This window comes from Hipposideros armiger, unplaced genomic scaffold (genome assembly GCF_001890085.2).
Source record: "Hipposideros armiger isolate ML-2016 unplaced genomic scaffold, ASM189008v1 scaffold_1321, whole genome shotgun sequence".
Classification (NCBI taxonomy): Eukaryota; Metazoa; Chordata; class Mammalia; order Chiroptera; family Hipposideridae; genus Hipposideros; species Hipposideros armiger.
The window spans coordinates 173,121-195,293 of NW_017732671.1; the positions used below are offsets into that span (position 1 = coordinate 173,121).

General features: G+C 35.1%; 1 protein-coding gene and 1 pseudogene across 1 annotated transcript in view; one reads left to right on the forward strand and one right to left on the reverse strand.

The window, feature by feature from the left end:
• Positions 1 to 1,200: 1,200 nt before the first annotated feature.
• Positions 1,201 to 1,783, reverse strand: LOC109377200 (ubiquitin-conjugating enzyme E2 S pseudogene; annotated as a pseudogene).
• A 12,910-nt stretch (positions 1,784 to 14,693) lies between these two features.
• The window catches only part of LOC109377199 (ovostatin homolog 2-like), a 42,731-nt gene continuing 35,251 nt past the window's right edge, over positions 14,694 to 22,173 (forward strand). The window contains exons 1-7 of the mRNA XM_019633468.1: positions 14,694 to 14,859; positions 15,184 to 15,367; positions 15,897 to 16,053; positions 18,018 to 18,070; positions 18,512 to 18,532; positions 20,296 to 20,464; positions 20,975 to 21,059. Coding sequence (XP_019489013.1) covers positions 14,795 to 14,859; positions 15,184 to 15,367; positions 15,897 to 16,053; positions 18,018 to 18,070; positions 18,512 to 18,532; positions 20,296 to 20,464; positions 20,975 to 21,059 — 734 coding nt within the window. The 5' untranslated portion in view covers positions 14,694 to 14,794. The remainder of the gene's footprint in view (positions 14,860 to 15,183; positions 15,368 to 15,896; positions 16,054 to 18,017; positions 18,071 to 18,511; positions 18,533 to 20,295; positions 20,465 to 20,974; positions 21,060 to 22,173) is intronic.

Here is a 22,173-nt window from a genome sequence, read left to right on the forward strand (position 1 = left end):
CATTATTCTTGGTCATAACTATCTAGAATAATAAAGATTTTACAATAAAAAATATTCCATTTTTTCCTCTTTGTTTGATATGATATAATAGATTGGTAACTCCTCTGTTTACTTCTCTATAATACTTTAAAAATACCACAGGTCAATGGGCAAAAGGAAATATACACTATTCAGATCTTTAAAAGGCTTTCAACAAAGACCTTAGTGATTACTGACTGTAAAATATTTTCTAATCCTGAATAAGTGCTTTCTTATTTATACAATCTTTAGTTTATAAAGGAAAATGCCTGGTTTTATAAGAGCACAGTTACATTTGGGGTTTTTTTTTTTTAATCCTGGTGGATGGAGTTAATCAGGAAGAAATTTCTCCATTTATGTTGGACTAAATTAATCAAATATTGTTGTATTAATTTGCACAATTCCAGACCAGTTGGGCAGAGCATAGCAAGCAACTGATTCTCCTTCCTCCTTCCTGCAACAATGAAAATCATGGCCCTGGAACCAGGCAAATGATTACTTCCTTCCTAGACAATTGATTCTGTCCCTGGCTTGGAATATCAATCTAACCACAGAGATAAGATGTATAAACATAGAAGGAATCATAGAGATTATGTACTATACAATGGCCACGTTTTACAAAAGTAAATATGAGGCCAGGTCAAAGAGTTTTACTTTGCTTGTGTCCAATCTCTTACTTCACTTTATATGTCCTAACACTGAGTTTTTACTAAGTGCCAAGGATTGTTCTAAGCACTTCATCGCTAATAACACATTTCATCCTCATAAAAACTCCTCTGTAAGATTGGTACTGTTTTCCTCATTTTGCAGATGAGAAAATTAGTTTCCAAGAGGTTTCAACATGCTCAATATTAATCAGTTTGTAAATGAAGGAACAGTTAAAAAGAAACCACAGGCCCAAACTGCACTTGTGCTGAAAGTCCCTGATACCAAACCTAGACTTAATCCTGAATTAATTGCAGTTTCAATCTCTTGCAGAAAAATAATCTTAACCAAGTCTGGGATTTTCTGGTCAACAATAATGAGGTAATCTGTCATGTAGACCTCCTCTATTCCCCATTGGAAGAAGAAGCAATCTGCATGATAAAGGATTTGCCTTGGGGTCCTTTCCACCCAAAGGAAGATGCCCTGGTCTAAAAATAACCTTTCCTTTTGATAATGTATCCCCAATGCTCTCTTCTTTTAAAACCTTCCAAGTTTTACAATCCCTCCAGCGCTCTTGTCTGTCATTTTCTTGGCCCCCAGCTTCTTACCACGCTGGCCATGTGCTTCTTGGCCATGGTGCCCTCAGCTCCTCCTGGCAGACCAGAGCCCCCAGGGTGAGTGGAGGAGACCACAGACACACTGGCCCCCATGGATGTCTCTGTTCAGGCAGACCCAGGTGGAAGACTCCCAGCAGTTCTCCAAGAGCAGGTGACTTTCCTCCTTTTTGAGAGCAGACTGGGGGTTAGGCTGAATCAGCAGGCACTTCCAGATGCTCAGCTCAGCTGTCCAGTCCCACTACAGCATGTTGACACAGATCTCACCATTGGCACCCGTATTCAGATGGAAGATCTTGGTCAGGAAGTAGCTCTTGGGCGGGGAGACAGGAAAGTCCCTCCCCAGCAGGAGTTTCATGCCCAACTGGCCCTCTGGCATATCGGGTCCTCTTAGGGCCCTCAGTGGTGACCTGCAGGTCAGTGAGATCCCCCTCATTGGGAACCTCATTAAGGTCCCCCTCCTTGGGAAAGACCTTAATGACAATGGGTGAGTCAGTGGTCAACATTGTCACCTCCTTGTATACCCGGCAGATGACCTGTGGGGTGGGGGACAGGTCCTCTGTGTTGAATTGAATAGATGACAATTGAAAAAGACTTGAAGCTGATGAAGGTGTGAGTCTTAAAGATTTATGGGATTGGAGCATTCTGTGGAGAGAAAACAGCAAGTGAAAAGGTCTTGAAGCAGGTACATCATACTATCACTTTTCAGGATTCCTCTTCCCCTCATGAAAGGAAGAGAAGAAATTCTGGCACTTCTAGTTTCTAGGCCTGTAATGAAGGAGGCTGGTTTTAATGTAAGTTGTTAACATTTTATCTAAGGAGTGTCTCGGAACACATGAACATAGTTCTTCATAATTCCAAGGCTTAGTATAGTGGGAAAGGATAGGAAAAATAGAGTACAGAAGGGCATGGCTAAGTCCCCATGGCTGAGGTGATCTACCATCCCTAGGAATAGTTTTAAATTAATAAAAATTTCCATTTATTTAATATTTTAATTAACACACATTTATTGTGTGTTTACAGACATTATGTTTCAAACAATGTGATCATCCCTGTAAAGCTCTGTGAACAATTAGTATTTGTCCTTAGAGAAGACAGAGCATAGCACATACTTGTTGAAAAATGTATTCCAATAGAAATATCAATATATCAATTTCTTTTCTAAAGATTATATATATCACAAACATTGGAGATAAAATATTAATAATAATTTGAAATGTTCTAACCAATTGAAGTAGATCCAGAGCTTGGAGTTTTTCTCATGCAGTGCACCTAATGCCTTTTTTGTTTGGACATTGTCCAGACATAATATATGGAAATGTCTCATATCATTAAAAGACAAGAACTCTGTGGCGGCCAGGTGGCTCAGTTGGTTAGAGCATGTGCTCTGAACAGCAAGGTTTCTGGTTCAATTCCCACATGGGCCAGTGAGCTGTGCCCTCCACAACTAGATTGAATCAACTACTTGACTTGGAACTGATGGGTCCTGGAAAAACACACTGTTCCCCAATAAAATTTCTTAAGAAAAAAAAAAAAAAGACAAGAACTCTATGAATAATTTAAAACATACAGGTCTGAAGAAAGAAAAGAATATAAGCATACGTATTAGGTAAGGAGAGGAGAGGTTAAATAACAAAATATTTGAATTGCATTAAGTGTTTGGTGAAGCATTTCATATGGAAATAACTTCAAATTATTTCAAACTTATTATTTTCAAACAAGATCAAACTATTTCTTAAATTACTTCTTAAAATTTAAAGAACAAAGGATATTTTGCCTTCTTGAAATATATATGTAAAATTGTTACACATTTTACAACAAATTTCAGAACTTACAGTGAATTTAAAGATTATCTTATTCTAAATTCTTGTTTTATAAAGGGAACAAAGTCTAGAAATTTGAAGTAGTTTTGGTAAGCAGTGGTAAACTGGGAGGATAAACCAAATGGCTTAATTAACAGTCTAGTCTTTTTTTTTTATGTGCACACAAATCACCTGAGAATTTTTGTAAAATGCATGTCTGATTCAATAGATATGAGATGGGGTCTGAGATGGCGAATTTCTAACAAGCAGCTAATCCTGCTGGTCTAGGGAACCACAATTTGAATAGAAAGATTTTACACCACCCAGAATGATGTCATTTAGTACAAACTAAATAATACTAAGCATTATTCTAGCTTCAAGGGGCTCTGGATAGTAGTTTCCAATGTTGATCCATGAAATACAGATTAAATTATTAATACACCAATATTTACCTTGAAATTTGTACCACAGAAAGAAAAAAACACTTCTTTCACAATTCTCATGGAAATATACTTTTAAAAAAATCATGGGCTGGGGCCGGCCGAGTGGATCAGTTGGTTAAGAACTCGCTCAAGAGTTTGAGCTCTGAGCAACAGCGGTTCGAGTCCCTGCCTGAGCTGAGCAGCCGCTGAGCTGCAAATAGGTGGCAGGAAGGCTCAGATTATTAAAAAAAAAAAATCATGGGCTGGACGAGTGGCTCAGTTGGTTAAGAGTTGGCTTAAGAGTGTGAGCTCTGAGCAACAAGGCCACTGGTTCGATTCCCACATGGGCCAGTGATGCTGCACCTGAGCTGAGCTGCCACTGAGCTGCCAACAGGTGGCAGGATGGCTCAGCTGGTATAACAACAAGGTTGCCTGTTCGATGGTGGGCTATACCCGCCCACAGCTAAGACTGAACTCGGCACCTTGAGCTGAGCTGCCACCCAGATGGCCCAGTGGATAGATAGAGAGCATGTGCTGTTAACAACAAAGCTGCCGGTTGGACTCCCACGTGGGATGGTGGCTATGCCCACCTGCAACTAAGATTGAACACAGCGCCTTGAGCTTAGAGGCCACGAACTGCCGACAGGAAGCCAGATGGCGACTGGTGCCCTCCACAACTAAGATTGAAGAGCAACAACTTGGCTGGTCCCCCTCCCAAATTCCCCAATTAAAAAAAAAATCATATATTACAGCACACATAAATGGAGCTTAACATAAAAAACTTAGTCAAGAAAAGCCACTCACTTGGATTTAGAAAACCCATTAGGAAAACACTTAATTAGAAACACCAAATATCAAAGAGTTAATCAAAATTTTAATTACAAAATATATGAAAATTAAAATTAATTTCAATAGCACAATTATAATACCAGTTATAGAATATTCAAAGAATTTATTGTTAAATAAAAATGAATAAAGTAATTTGACCTGAGGGCCAGAAACCCAACGTAAGCTGGCTGAACAAGAAATATGCCTGTCTGCATCCACCCGGTAAGACAGGTTCCTTTCTCTTCACACAAAGATGCCACATAAACTGGTGACAGCCCTGACTTGAAGGATATGAAAGGGTAGCAAGTAATTCTTCAGTGTTCTGAAGAAAGGTACCTGAGCTTCTGATGGCCACATTCAGGACTTCACTTAAATTATTAGGACATACATTCCTTCTTCACAAAGACAGCATTCTTTTACACTTGCCCATGTAATCCCTGTAACTTCAAAGACTATTCAGGCTAGACTTTGAAATCACTCCAAGGCTGTGAAGGGATTTCAGGAGAGGCCTTACCACAATGTCTGCTCTCTCTGAATCAGATATTCCCTCATGAACATATGTATAACAGCTTTTCAAGTTGGCAACGTAGGGGATAAGCACACATTTGTTCATGCAAGAAATGGGAAGGGAAGGGTAAGGAACCAAGCAGAAGACTTGGGAATACAGAAACAAGTGACTCTACAGGCTAGCCAGAAACAATATTTCAGTGTTTTGTCAAAAATCCTGGAATAGCATAGACCTTGGGGGATAGATTCACTCACAGGAGTTGGAAATCCAATCACTGTCCTTGCTTCACACAGACAAATCATGTTACCTCATGTTCTATAATTCCTTGGAACATGTTAGCATCTTAAAAAGAGTATCATGACCATGAATTTTGTTTCAAATCTATATTGAAAACTGTTTAAAGACCACCAGTAACTTGCAAAAAAATTAGTTTTAAGTACTATGAAAAACATTAACTTTATTCACTTTCCTTCCTCATTATACAGGTGTACTGATTTTTAAAATTACTGTGGAAATTATATAACTTTATAGGACTAATCTTATTAGTTAAATTAATATAATTTAAGCTAGATTCCCTACCCCTAATACCTCCACAATTACCTGTGCCTGAAATTCTACCTACCATTAGAGAGACTTTTCTTTTGGCCTTGAAGTATTTCTTTAGTATTCACTTAGTTTATATTAAAATGCACATACCCCAGTATATTTAGCACTTTCATCAACATTATCAGAATGAATTTACAAGTGACAGAAGAAGGTTCTCTGATTTTGTGAATGGGTAGAAATAAAAATATATATTGAGTTTTTGGAAATGTCATGACTTTTTTTTCTGTTTTTCATTGCAAAAATGCATTATGACTTTTACGACAACCCAATATATAGTTTATTTTCTTCAAGAATGTGGTGATAAAATTGGTGAAATAAACGCAAAATCAACTCTGGACCACGTTAAACACAATAATAGAGAAATATACATTTTAGAGTGGAATGTATGGAATTCTAAGGCAAACTTTGCTATTTTTTTTTTAAGATTTTTTATTGGGGAATTGGGGGGTGGGAACAGTGCTGGGGAATTGGGGGAAGGGGAACAGACAAGTTGCTGTCGTTTTGTTCTTCAATCTAGTTGTGGAGGATGTTGCTTCACTGGCCCAAGTTGGCACCATCATTGCGCTCCTCCTGGGCGAGGCAGATCAGTCACCGGCTTCTGGACAGCCGCTCACTGCTGCTGCTGGCCGCTCATGCTGGCTGCTGGCCGCTCACACTGGCTGCTGGCTACACACAGTAGCCTATGGCAACACACTGCCACAGGGGCTGCAGCCTACGCCGTCGCCAGTGACTCAGGGCAGCCCAGCTCCAGGTTGAGCTGTTGTTCAGCATCTTAGCTGTGGAGGGCAGTGTCACTGGACCTCATATGTGGGATCCGAACTGGGGCCCTCTGGCGTCCCAAGCCAGTTCTTAACCATCGCGCCACTCGGCCAGCCCTGCTATTTTTTATTTAGTCAGAATTAGCCCAGATAGTTTCTTTCCAGATACCATAAGAATATTCTCTTTTGATGAGGCAGCCATTAAATTTTCTCTACAGCAGAGGTTACTTGATATTTTGGATTTCACAGATCAATAAAATAACATAAAATAAAAATTAGAAAATTGGCAAAAGACAGCTGATTTTTTATTTTTCCAAGTAAGAAACTGAAAAGTACAACCATTTATTTTTACCATTACTCTATAAAAGAAAGGACATTTGATACTAAATATGTAGGAGGACTCTAAATTTAGAATGAACCTAATTTGTTTTCAGGTTTCTTTATTTCCCCAAGGACTGACACAAACTTTGTCAACAACACTAATATTTTATTCTCAGGTATTCTCATATCATCGTTTGAGAAGCATTGCTCTAGTGGTTCTCACCTGGGGATAATTTTGCACCCCCAAGGGACATTCGGCAATGTCTGGAGACACTTTTGGTAGTCATAACTGGAGAAGGACGGTGCTACTAGTGTCTAGAGAGTAGAGGTTAGGGATTCTGCTAACCATCCTACAATGCACAGGACAGTCCCCACAACAAAGAATTATCCAGCCCAAAATGTCAGTAATACCGAGATTGAGAAACCATGATTTAAAGGATCAAAGGAATAAAGAAATTCCTGTATTGACAAGGTAAGCAGTTCAGTAGCAGTTTAGGGCAACACTTCTCAGAAAGAACATCAGTGCTGTGTTTCCAGGGATTTTATGACTCCAGTTAGGGACTTTGACCCATATTTGAAAACATGTGGGTCAAAGTTGGTTACCATTTAATCCAATGCATTCCTCATTACCTCCCTTTCCCAAGCTAAATTTGTAGGCAAAGTACACATAAAAGTACTGGGCACAGTGTCTGGCATGTAATAAAGGCTTAATAAATGTTGCTTTCCTTACTTTTCCTTCTAATTTTCTTTTTCTGATAAACATTGTTCCCTTGTATAAATCTATTACTGAACTTAATAAGTTATCTGAAATAACTTACCAAACATTCTCTCAGCAAGGAAAAAAAATGGGAATCTTACATGCTGAGGAGATGCTGGATAGATTGATAAATGTAAATAATCAAGTATATCCTGAACTTTCTTAATATTTTAATTAGCTAATTAGACTAATACCAGTCTTGGAACTTTCTTGAATCCAATTCCCAGTCAAAGAAGTATTTCTGTCACTCCCACATCTAAAACACTTTAATGGACCACAGTTGCCATTTTGACAAAATAAAAACACAATGGCCCCATGATTTGGCACCTCAATTTGCTTGCTGCCTCAAGCTTCCCTACCTCTTGTTCTCTCGTTCTGCATTCTACCTGCTTTGACCACTCTGAATCTTTGTACGGAACAGATTCTTTCTTACTTCAAAGCTGTGGGACATTTTTTTACCTTCATTTGGGACCTACTGCTCACTCCAACAAGAGACATGTATTTCCATTACAAACACTTTTTTGTCTTTCACATGAGCTATCACCCGTTCAAGGAGGTAGCTATCCCTGCTGCTCAGGTCTGAGGGAGTCACCTCTCTTATGTGCTCCTCTTCTACCTTACCCTCTTCCTATTAAGGCACTTATCACACTATATTTAGCTGGTTTTGAAAATGTCTCTCCTATAAGGTTGCAAAATCTCTTAGGCTGGGAATCACTTACAACTTGTTAATTATTTGTTGAATTCCTAGTGCCTTGTTAAAGGTTTGGCTGATTATAGGTGTCCAGTAGTAATTCATTAAATGAATGACAATTTTTAAAAACAAATTATCTTGCTTTTTATATCTTTACCCAGTTAATTACCTAGAGGCCCTTTCAAGCAATACTTAGGTTATAGGCATTAACAGGAGTCCAAAGACAAGAGGAATATGATGAACTCCCATGTGTTATACACAGTTAGCAATTTGGTAATCATGCCTTGAGGGATCCCTGAAAGTTCAAGATCACCTATGAATGGATTTATTATAGAATAGCAATTGAACCAAATTGTTGAATTATGTCTTATCTTGTTCCATGAGTGTCTTAACAGCAATTCAGATTAAGATGATTGATATTTACCATCAGAGGCACAGAGGTAGAAGGAAATTTGGACTGGCCTCAAGCAAAATAGGCTGTGAAAACGTATTTTGAAAATGTAACTCAGGCCATAGCAACACACCATATTTCCATTAAATGTGTCATCACTGTATCACTGTGATATTAGAAAGTGGCAGAAAGACTGATGTGTAAACTTATATGAAATACTATGGCAAGAGTCGTATAGAAAAATATTATTTTAAATATCAAAATGGTAATCACAGTGAGCTAGGTGTCCAGACTACAAGAGTTACTCAAGGAAGTCTGAAGATAGTCCAGATGGGTACAGTGAAGTAGGTCAGACCCACTCAGCTAAGGTCATTTTGCTTTTATGTTACTATCTTTTCATTTAGCAAGCAAAGCAAAAGATGCATAAAAAAATAAGGATACAACCTCCAGTACCTCCCTTGTTCTTCAAAGAAGTGCCATCTTAGTTTGTTTAATCAATCTCGGAGTCGATGATGGAAGGAGGGGTTGAGTTCCTCTGGTTCAGAGGAATCCAGAAATCCAGATTAGCTAACTATTATCCCCTTTCATTCTGGGGAGGAAAGAGAAAATCACATCTTTATAGATGTGGCTGTGAACAAAAACCATCTCTATCTCTGTGTCCCAGATGTCTGTAAGTTTTCATGCTGTGACCTTTAACCAACCTCACATCCTTAGCAAGTAGACCAAAGCCTTCTAGTTGATGATTATCTGTGTTCCTTAAAATGTAGCCATAAATATTTTTTGTTAGTAATGGCCAGGATGGTATGACAACTGAGATAAATATCAAACAGGTGATAGTATCCATTATAAACAATCATCCATCACAAGATGACCAGGAGGTTTGGCCCCTGGAATGTCTTTGTCTCTCTCTTGTCAATCATTAGTCATGAATTGTATTAGTTTTAAAAAGTTACAGGAGTCTGTTAGTGGAGAATAATCTGCACATATTGCTGGGTCATCTGTCTGTTCCAACCCTACATCCCTGTAAGTGAATTATCCTATTATAAATTTTTTCATATTCTATGGAGTTGCCTGCATCACTCTTCGGCCTTAAGATGCCTTCTCATTATGGCAGCCATTACACCTTTGCCCCATAATCAAATAATACTTCATCACTCATACCTAATGTCCAAGTTCCAAATTAAAAAAAAAAATTGGCCCCACAGTTTCATAACCTCTCCCAAATTTTATTTATTGCTGTACCATCCAGTCTGTTCAAGTTAGAGTATAACAATAGTCCTGGGCATGGAGTACAACATCTGATTATGGCTTCCGAGTTTTAGATAATAATAAAACTAAAAACCTGAAGATTCTCAAGTGACACCTCTTTAGTGCAATCCTTTTTGATCCTACCCTCCTCCAGATAGAAAACTTTCTAAAATGTATATTTCTCTATTATTGTGTTTAACGTGGTCCAGAGTTGATTTTGTGTTTATTTCACCAATTTTATCACCACATTCTTGAAGAAAATAAACTATATGTTGGGTTGTCATAAAAGTCATAACGCATTTTTGCAATGAAAAACAGAAAAAAAAGTCATGACATTTCCAAAAACTCAATATATATTTTTATTTCTACCCATTCACAAAATCTAAAACACATGCCAATAAATATTTTCGAGCCAACTAATAAACCTCTGTATTGAATGGATAATATTAGTTGAAGTCTAAATGTTTTCTAAGCTCATGTTTCTCTAAGGAGAGTAAAAGAAATTTCCAGGGGGATGGTGGTTTAGTGATGAATTACATAATTACGAATGCTACATTATATTTTTATTGTTATTATACATTCTTCCCCCACCTCATCCACCCCTTATCACAAACTTTTAATATTTTCTCTAGTAAAGGAAAAAATTGTAGAACTAGAGATGTCTGAACTACTGTCCTGATGGTAACATTTGGTAAGACTCCATTTGATACTTCTCTCTATATATTCATTTATCTTTCTGTCTGTTAGGGTGAAGTGATAGTATTTAAGATTGGTGGGGGACACTTAGGCTAATGGAAAGATAAAAACTACCACTAAGTGACCTGTCTTTAACAGTGTTCAATGTGTTTGTCCAGTTGAAAAAATGTGGCTTTGTAAACCCAGTCACATCATAAGTTTTCACTTGGCATTCATTATCCATCCACTTCTCCTGGATTATTATTATTATTATTATTATTATTATTATTATTATTATTTTTGTAACTCATCCACAGGTGAATATTGTGTAATTAGAAATTTCTTGGCAACTCTAACAATCAATCAGTGATGCAGAATGTAAACATCTGAGAACAAGAAGGGCAATTTCATTTGTCAGGCAAATGAATGAGGAAAAAGTGATTTCCCTTTCAATGCATTACAACACCAGGAACCGAGTAGTTTAGTTTATTTTAAAACATAATTAACAGACTATACATTACTGGTCTTGGGCAATACTCTTATTTGTAATGTTGGCTTAAACATTTCATAAAGGTGAACTAGAAGTTCAAGACGTTCTCAGGAACTCTGAAATAAATTTTGAATTTCTAAGACACTTCAAATGGACTATCACTAATTATGCAACTGGGAAAAACAAGAAAACGTTTCCTTGTTGTTTCAAGTACTTGTAAAACATATAATGTCAAAACAACATCTCCTCAGATTCAACTCAGTGGTGTGAGGAAAATAAAACAGTATTGCTCCATGTCTGATGAATATCCCCCAACTGGAGAAGCAGAGTAGCCAGCCAAATCTTTACCAATCTTTCTCTTACCATTGACTCTCTTTTTCTCCTTTGTAAATGATTTTCACACACCATTTTATCAATATCCATGATATCAAACATCATCTATACGGTGTAATGATTTCCAAATCTATATCCACAGCTCCAGCTTTTTTCACAGTGCCATATTTATTATTTCAACTGTCTACTGGTATAACATCTCTGTTGTACTGCAGTCACCTCACACTTAACATATACCAAAGTTAAATCACCACTTCATCTATATATTCATTTTGTCTTTCCTCTCTTGTCTAATTGCAACAGCATTTGCCATCAGTGTTAATCTCACCCTCTCCCTCTTCTTCATCCCCATATCAAAACTGCCTCAAGTTCTAACAATTGGAGTAAAAAACATGTTGCTTGATTGCCATTGTTCAGGCCTTTACTTCTGTAACCTAGTCTTTGAGCAGACACACATATGATTCTACTCCCACTATTTTCCCTCACGCCTTTCTGTTTTCCATGCAGTACAGCATTATTATATTCATTACTCTTCAAAATAGCGTTAAAACTCCTAACATAAGAAAAACACTTTTTATAAGCCAACCACATCCTTTTATCAGTAGGCTTATTGAATGTCATTTAATACCACAATTTGTTTTCTTCACCTTAAACTGAAACTGCTATTGTTTTTAAAACACACTGTATTTGATTATAGTCTCATAATCCTCTTCAAAAAGTTGTTACTTCAGTAACAATTTCTTTAGTTTCTACTCTACTTGAAAAAAATCACATTCATATTACTATTTCCAACTTAAAAACTCCTTATTACATTCTTTTCCAACTTTCCCATTTATCTTTTTAATGTGATTCCATTGAGCATTGCTAATAGTTTCAATATAAGATAGTCTTTGCATCACATGGTATTGTAATTTATGTTGAGTGGACAGTGATCTATTCTACAAAAAGAAGTGGTTTTATTCATCTGTTTACCATCAGGACCAGGTTCAATAATAAGTCCTCCCCAAAGTACATTTTCATGATGCCCTATAGTTCTTTCTCCTCTGTAACACTTGCCATGATTGTAATGAAACATATAACAGTGCAATTAGTTATTTAGCCTCTGCCTTTCTGATGAATGATAACTCCAAAACTTATATTCACCTCTTCATCCAAACCATCTACCATAATTCTAGCAGATAGTAGGTAATCAATAAATACGTACGAATGAATGAGTGAATAGAGGTATTTCCATAGCAGTGAACACCAATGACCTAGATGGTGTTGAATCTGTCAAGTGATGATGATGTAACATCTATTTTCTGTTATATACCCCTTTGCTCAGTAGAAATCTACTGAAAGTTTAGAACATAGTACATTAATCCATATCTTTTTGTATTTTAATATATGAAGATACCCTTGAATCTCACTTAATTTATGATTGTTAAAAGAAATTTTTCCCAACCACTTACTGTCTGGGTGACCTTATGTAAAACTAATGACTTTTTCTGCTGCTGTATTTTTCTTATCTGTAAAATAAGGATAAATAATACATTTAAAATTGTGTTTTCTGAGGATTAAATGAGATACTGTCAATACCAGCATCTAGCACATTGCCTGCTAATTATTAAGTACTCAGCAAATACCCTCCCTCTTCAGCAGTTCCTCTCTTCCTTTATCTTCCCCTCTTCCTCCAATAACTCCTCTCTCCTTTTCTTTCTTCCTTCCTTCTCTTTTTGCTTCCTCCCATTCTTCTTTTCTTTCTTCCCTTCTCTACTAGAAGGTAAACTCTTTTCAAGAACTGTGTCTTGTTCATCTTGTTATCTCTAGAAACTAGCACTGTTGCTAATAAATAATGAATACTCAGTAGATCTGGTTGGATTCAGATCTGAATTTTCTGGACTAAGAGCCCATTAACCTGATTACCATGTTAATCACATAAATTTGTTTTTGGGCATGTTAATTAGATAAAATTATGTTTGGGAAAAGAGGTATCGTATAAGCATGCTAGTTCCCAAGATGTTTTAAAAGAATAGTGCAAAACATATTTTTGTTAACAGTAAAGTGCTTGATTAAGCTAAGATTAATTAGAATCATTTACTCAGTATAAAAATCTTACCCTTAGAAAAATAAAACTATTTTAGAGACGTTTCATAACTTTAGACTTATGTGCCTTCGGAATAAAGAATTGGTTGCTTTGATTTATAAACAATCTGCCATGTGGTGTTGTTTGTCCTGAATGCTGGTGAATAAAAGCTTGTGAGCTTCTGTTGTTTTGGAAGCTAGTGACTTAATTTATCTTATGAGTGTGGAAAGTGAAGTGTAGAGAGTGGTTCTAATAATAAGCCTATGAGACTGAGGAAGGGCATTGGTCAAAAACAGAGAATTGCAATTTGAAGTTACCAGGGAAAAAAAATTAAACCTTAAGTCGGTAGGACAGGTCAACAATTGAGGATTAGCTTGTTAGAGGAAAAGCAGTCAAAAACGAAAGTCCTAAACAGGAATTGGAAAAGGAGCAATGTTTTCATTCTACTGAGAGAACAACAGCGTCAGAGTTTTCATGAACACAGTTCTGCGTTGGAATACGAAATGTGTTCAACAAGGAGCCCTTGTTCTCACATTTCCTAGGCCTCATCATTGCTGGTATCTTACTTTCCTTTACAGCTCCTTGGCTCTTACAATTGGTTTTGTTGTTCCCTCCTTTGTATTTGCTGTTGCAGTGTTGCAAGCCTATTTCTAAAAATCTGAAACTTTCATCACCCAATGTAACATTTTTCAAGCCAGAGGCATTAACTCTATCAATGTTTAAAATAGAAAGGATGTTAAAGAAAACAAGACAAATGGGAGAATTAACACACTGGAGACTATCAAGAGGTTGCCAGTTTCTTTGATACGGCTCCTTTTCCTTGTAGTAATGTTTTTCAATCAAAATGATGATAAATCCTTTTTTTTTCTTTTTTTTCCAAAAAATGATTAGTACGTGTGTATGCACTCACACATATATGTATTTATCACCTTTTCTTTCATTTTTTTCTTATTATGGTTAGAGTTGAAAATGATATTGAACATTGTAAATATAACCTCGCTATCTGTATTCTATATTATGAAATTATAAAAGAATAACAGTTTCAATTATCTGTAAAACGAGTTCGTATTGAGAAATCTATTTGCATCTGAGTTTTGGTAACATCAGCTTTGCTATTTCTATCAGAAGCCTGGAAATTTTACCTTTTGGGAATTGGGATGATAACAGTTCTTTGGAGGGGCAGTTTTCTTCCAAGTGCTAATTCCTATGTATGAACTGTGGTCAGCCCTGTGAGTGAGGTACTAAATTGAACGAATGAACTCCTAAGTGTCATACAACTGCTTTCTTTGTTTTTCTCTTTCTTCCTGTCCAACCAGTGCTGCTGATTCCAAAACCAGAGCAGCTTTCAGTGAATTAAGAAGGAAGTCATATAGTGACACCCCTGAGAAGTAATGGGAAAGGTAGTTTAAAAATGTGATTGGTAGTTCTCATGATACTTGATCCAAGAAGTAATTGACCCTTCATTGTGTGTGACTATAAAAGCAACACTGTACAGAGAGAAGCAGAGTAGAAGGACCGAAAGTGGAGACTTGAGGCAGCTGACTTCTAATGAGAAAACGAGAGACAAAGACACAGAAAGAATATTTATCTTAAACTCTTTGTTGTTCAGACACTGGGTTGAAATGGTACCCACCATTTTTCTGAGTACCTTTGGGCTTTATCTTACTGTTGCTGTGGCTTCAGAACCGTAAGGGAATATTATACTGTCTATTCATATTAAAGTACTAGCAAAGCGACCTTATTAAATATGTTCTGTGTTAAAATTTGATATTTTACCATTTCTACTTCTGAGACTGAGTGTTGGTTTGCCTTATAAATTTTAAACAAGTGTGAAGGGAATTGATATCTTTTACTTAAGATACCTCTCTTTGCATACTCAAGTTTATTGCAATGCTGTCTATGAAAAATGTGTATGTTGCAGGACTATTTCAACAAACTAACATTGCTTTTTATGCATGTTCTGCATTTCTCCTACACTTATTTAAAGCGTTGGTTACTGACTTTTACACAGGCAATATATTCTATGGGTCTCCTCTGTGATGCAGAGTCATTCTACAGAAAAGGCTTGTCTCCACCTTTTAAACCTTAATGAATCTGTATCCCTGAGTGTTGTCTTAGAGGATAATGAATTCAATACCACTATTTTTGACCAGTCTGTGGAGGAGGAGAACTTCTATGATTGTGCAGATTTCAAGGTGAGGCACTGAATTTGACATTTCAGAATTTCAGATAGGAACATGCAATTATTACTTAAAATTTATTTTTAAAGAAATAACAAATTTTGATTTCAGATGACTTGTGGAAACCAGGGAGTAAAACTAGAGAATTTCTGATAGGCAAGAAATAAAACCAAAATTTACATATGCAGAAAAACTTGTGAAATATTGCCATTTTTCTATTATAGGGGGTGATAATAACACATAATTGCTGCTTTTTGATTGAACTGTTTTACAATATGAGGAAAGATAATCTAGGTAAAGGGAAGCAGAATTGAGACTTAGGGCAACAAAAACAGAAAAATAGAAAACAAGAAAACATAAAAATAACTTTATTACAGACAGTTTTCATGTTAGATAAAAAAATTATAACAGGAGATCACTAAATCACTCATTAATAAATAATGAGTTTACAATGCTCTCTCAGCCTAAGAAGCCAAATTAAGACATTGTTTACCATTAATGTCTAAAAATGATTTTTCCACTCTCTGCTCTTAAATGTAAATAGGTTTCTCAAAAGTTCTCTGAGCAGTTGGCTTATGTGACATTGTTGGCTAAAGGAGATACTCTTAAAATATTTGAGAGGAGGTCTGTAGTAATCACTCCAGAAGAGACAGTAACCTTTGTGCAGACAGATAAACCAATCTATAAACCTGGAGAGAATGGTAAGTCAATATTCATGTTTCAATCTGACACCCTACAAAATCTCTACAACATTATTGATTATATTCCCTAAACTGTCTTTCATATCCTTGTGGCAATATTGTGGTTACCGATTGTGCTTTCTAGAATCCCCCCACCTTCTCCCTCATCCCCACCACCTCCCAACTGGTAACCATCAGTTTTTCCTCTATATCTCTGAGACTATTTCTGTTTAGTTTGCTCATTTATTCAGTTCTTTAGATACCACATATAAGCAAGATCTTATGGTATGTGTCTTTCTCCTACTGACTTATTTCACTTAGCATAATGTTCTCTAGGTCCATCCATATCATTGCAAATGGTAAGATTTCATTTGTCTTTATGGCCGAGTAATGCTCCATTGTGTAAATGTACCACAGCTTCTTAATCTAGTCGTCTACCAATGAGCATTCCAGTTGTTTCCATGGCTTGGCTATTGTGAAAAGCGCTGCAATAAACACAGGGGTGCATATATGTTTTCAAATTAGCATTTTGGATTTCTCTAGATAAGTACCTGACATTGTTTCATATACCTAAAACTAATTATATAGATAGATAGATAGATAGATATAGATATAGATATAGATTTTTATATATCTATATCTACATATATATCTACCTATCTATCTATCTATCTATCTATCTATTTATCTATCTATCTATCTATGTTTCTTTTGTATCACTGACCTTAGGAATGCATTCTTCAAATTCAGAGCAATCCAAACACACAAATTTTAGTCTTAAATTTATTCTTAATGTTATGGGCTCATGGATTTCTAGAATTTTTACTGATTGGCTAGGTCAATTATAAAATAATTTCCTCCAACTCTAGTGAATGAATGCTTTGCTTCTTAAAATTTTGCATGCCACTTTCACTTTTGATAAATTCTAGTGACAAATTCTATGTAGTCTACATAATGCAATGATTACAAGCATGGAAAGTGAAGCAAAATTATTTGGTTTGAACCGTTGCTCCATAATTTACCAGTTGAGTAAATCTCTATTTATATTCGATTTTTTTTCATTTGTAGAATAGAGAAAATAATGGTCTCACTTATATAAATATTGTGAGAATAAAATAAGAGAGTCAACGTAAAATAGTACCTAGCACATAGTAAAGGTTCCTTAAAGGATATTTCTTATCACTATTGTGATTATTCATAACAGTAGAAGTAATCATAAATCTGATAACCCACACAGAGTCCTTCTATTTCCTTTATTATTATTGTAAGGAGAATGTAGCAGAAAGGACACCAAACAAGTGTTCAGTAGGATATGGTTTTTGTCTTGGCTCTGTTAATAAATGATTGGCTTTTGCCAAGTAAATTCTGATCTTTGAGATCTTTAGTTTTCTCATTTGTAAAACAGAGCTTAAATCAGAACATTTTGTTCTAATATTACATATTTGTATGAATTATTGGAAAGAATTAAAACAGATTTTATATGATGAGATTTTTCTACTGCATTATATTCTCTCTCTGTACTTATTAAAATGCTATGATGAAGGGTATGTTCAAATGTAGCTACAATGGTTTTCTAGAATTCTGCTAAAATTAATGTACTGCAATGTTTGCTAACATCAATATATTTTTCCAGAAAAATCATGTCTAACTCCTACCATACTTCACATTTGTCCTATGACTAATTCTACTGCCAATTTTTAAGATAAACTCATGGGTTGTTAGGGTAAAAGTTTCCAGTGGTAGCAGTAGCTAGTGTCAGCTTAGGTAAGAATAGAGTATCATCAATAGAGGAATTACAAGTGTGTAATAAGAGATCTTTCCAAATGGAACTCAAAGCTCAAAGGGTCAAAGCAGAGCTAGAGGAGAAGGGAGTGCAGTATTCTATTATAACAAGACAATTAATTTCTATGTCTATTTATATGCAATCATATCTGGAAGAGAAATAACAAGAAAAAATATTGTCCCCTTTTCCTCTTTTCTTTTAGTTCAAATTCGCATCGTGACATTGAATACCAAGTTCAAACCTGTCGAGGATTTGGTGAGTTTGATAATTTCTAATGGTACAATGAAATTTAAACAAATCCATTGCTATATAAAATGTCTTCAGGAAGCTTTTCACAAGTATGAAAATAGATTCCAACATGGAGAACTATGTAGGTATAGTTTCATTGTTAAACTTCAAATTTAAACATAAAATTTGTCTTTATAGTGAGTTAATGTATACTTCTTAAGGACTTTTCATCATATAAGAAAAAATAAAATAGGTTGCATGAAACCTGCTTTTAGTTCCAAGAAGAGGTTTTGGATCTCTTTCATATTTGGGGTTTTCTTGACATCTTTAGCTGTAGAAATTTTGCCTTCTGGGAAAGTGAGAGCTAAGTCTCAACACTTAAGTCAGATAATCTTTATAATGCAATATGTGCCCCAAAATAAAATGCATTATTTTAATATTAGACTTCATTTTTTTCCTCTCTTTCAGTATCCTTTAATCACACTTCAGGTAAGAGATCTGATTTTTCATACCCATTATTTTAAATATTCAGATAAATAGTGATTTGTGTCTAGTTTTCATTATGCATAGTTAGAAATTAAGATAACTGAAATAAGGGAAAGAGAAATCTTTATATACACAATGCAAGACATCAGACGAAGATCTAAATAAAGGGTTGTCACTTTTAGTATAGTCTGTGTGGCAAATGCAGTAACTTAGGTTTTCATGGAAAATAAAATGTTGGAATCTTTTTAAGGGAAATTTATGTTTAAAATTGCTAATTTTGGCAGCTGGCCCTTCTAAATCTTAACTTAGCCATATCTCGTTTTAAGGGAATAGAAAACATAAACACCTACAAATTTACAAATTAGCTAGAAAGTGATATTATAAAATGGAATATTTGCTTTCAGAAAATAGTTAATAGAGTCTTTTTGAACTAGTTCAAATCTTTCATGTCATGTAGTATGGCATTCAACTGTATTTGAAGTCTTACATCTGTCAGTGAATAACAGTCAACTCCAACATATATGTTTGAATCTCTACATAAAATATATGCACCATTATTATTAACTAATTCAGAAGGTTAGTACACTGAGATCTAGGTTCATCATTAATGATTATGTGTACAGAGAGATACTTCAAATAGTCTTCTTTTTAATTTGAATGTCTTTGACTTTGTTATATGGGAGACAAATAGCTCATCCTTCTAGTAGGATAAATATCAAATCAGCCATTTTTATGTTTTCTGCACTATTAGTAATCTATAAATAGTATTATCTATTATCTTTGCATCCTAATTCAGCTAGCATTGTGTTCCACTGAAAGCAACAGCAAGTTTAACTAACATTGATTTAAATGAGTAAAAGGTTCATTGTTTTCACAAACCATTATGTCTGAGTGTAGGCACTTCAGGTTTAGGATAGTAGCGGCATAATGTTACTGAGGACCCAGGTTTTTTCTACTTCTTTGCCTTCCTCAATCTGTTGTTTTATGCCAGCTGAGTCTGATTTTTGTAGAACTAATTTTTACCCAGTGACTGCCACTCACATTAGTTGGCCAGCACTCAGCCACATGGGCAATCCTTACTGAAACAAAGTAAGGAAAACTAATTCAGCTTTCTAGACTTTATGGTAGAAAAAAGAAAAAAAGGTGAGTAGAGAATAATGTTTTTGTTTCTTTGTAGAAATCTTTTTATCAAGAATTCTTTAATCACAATTGGATGATATCAAATTTATTGAACCAAGCTCACACAATCTGCAAAAGGCTAAAAGCAAATAAAGGAGAAAGCATGGAATTATCAATCCTTTCTTATTGTAGAACTTCCATTTAACAGCTTTTCCATTCAGTGTGGAATTCATGTCCAACTTACTTACAGACCAAATAAATGCCTGTGAGAATATTTATAAGTATTTGTTAGGATAAATATCTCCTCGTGCATCTTATTGGTGTGGGTCCACTATGCTTTAGAGAGCACTGCTCTGGAGTATGCACACTGAGTTGTAAATTCTTTAACTATGCAACTCTGGTTCAAAAAGATCAAAATCAAAAGCATTAATTTTTTTTTCCTTATCTTTTTGGGCTTAAGACACATACGCTATAAGACTGAATTTGAATATCTAAGGAAATTATGTTATTTGTACAATTTGAGATATCAATCCAATAAAATGGTAGAGCTTTCTTTGCTTCATATAATTTCAGAAAGTACCCAAAGTAAAGAAGGAAAGAAAAATACTCTCACATGACCTCTTTTTTATTTCTTTTTTATTTTCTAGGACCCTCAAAACAATGGGATTTTTCAATGGAAAAATGTGACTTCTTTTCAAAATATTACCCAACTCTCATTCCAATTGATTTCAGAACCAATGTTTGGCGATTACTCCATTGTCGTGGAAAGGAAATCAGGAAGGACATTGGCAAACCAATTTACTGTTGTTAGATATGGTAACCAATTGCTACTTACAGTTGTCCTATAAAAATGAAGAGTTCAAAGGACTGAACAAAACAACTTTTATGTTAGAATTTGGCCAAAGTAGGCAAAGCTCGATTTGGTGTTCTTCCACATTTTTTTCTTGGCCTTTTCTGCTTTATCGTCTCTCCTTTCTTGCTCCTCACTCCTTGCCCGTATCCTCATTCTGACTGCTGCCTTTTCTCCCTAGGAAATATTTCATTTTATAGAATCCAGACAGTCTTCTAGGAAAGATCTAAAGGATTGCAACAAATAAAACATGAAGGTCTAAGAATAAAGAAGAGAAAGGAAAGGGGAATAATTAATCATTAATGAGACACCGTCACTTTCTGGGGCCACACAAAATTTGGGACAATCGAAACATGGTTTATATAGATGCATATGTAGGAAAATGCTGTGCCTGGAGGCATACTTGTTTACAAGATTGTAATAAGTTTAGCTCACCAGTGATTGTAAAGCTGAAGTATATTTCTCTTTGTTTCCAGTGTTACCCAAGTTTGAAGTTAAGGTCAACGTACCACAAATGGTAACTATTTCAGATGATGAATTCCAAGTGGATGCATGTGCTAAGTAAGTATTTATTTAGGGGATTTGACTCCACAGATCAATACAAGGCTCAGAGAGAATAAGAAATAAAATGAACCATGTAATGTTAATTATTTATATGCTTACATGAAAATTGTTAAAGAGGTCATGAATTCTCATTGTAAAATATTTGAAAAATGTAAAGAAAAACATAAGAAATTGCCCATAGTTAATTCTACTGACTGACATTAACATTAGGATTTATTTTCCTCTACTTTTATGAATAGCTTCCACAACTGCAATCATACTTTTCTACCCACTATAATTAAGAAAACATGTCCTTATATTTTGCCAGCCTTTTCATGAATTCCAATTTCTTGCTGCATAAACAAATCTCAAGTGGTTATACTAAATTTACTTAACTATTCTTTTATTAATAAGTAGGCTGTTCTATTTTGTTTTCTTAGTAATAAATAATTTAATAGCATATGTCTTTGAGTATAAGTGTATAAGCAGTAGGTTTTGAATTAAAAAATTACTTAAGAAATATTTCTAGAGTTGGAATTACCAAAACAAAATGTGTACCATTCTTTTAGTCTTTTGATTGCCATACTGCTAGTGAAATATGTTGTGCCAATGTGTTACAATTCCAACAGCTGGTACAAAAGTACCTGCCTCACTTAATCATCCTCATCTTGGTATTTCCATTAAAAAAAAAAAAAAGGAAGAAAAGAAAAATTTGAAAATATCTTGGTAAAAAAAGGCATTTTATCAATTTAATTTGAATTAATTTGAATCTTTCTAATGTAAAAAAATTCCTATATGATTTGAAAAAAATTGATTTTTGGGGAAATTATTTCTAGTTCTGTTTATCATTTCTTAAAGTGTGGCGTTTTAAAAATTTCTAATAATGAAAAATAGCTAATATTTATTGTATGGCAATTGCTGTGGAACATGTACTGTGGAGTGAAGAAGATCTGAGTTTGAATTTTAATTTCATTAATTACAACGTAGAGAAGTGAGTTACTTGATCTCAGTTTACTAACCTGTAAAATGAGATAACATACCTACATCTCAGGGTCACTGGGAAAAAATAAATAAGACAATGTATGTAAACACCAGCTATATACTAGTGTCCAATATTTAGAAAAGGAGTATT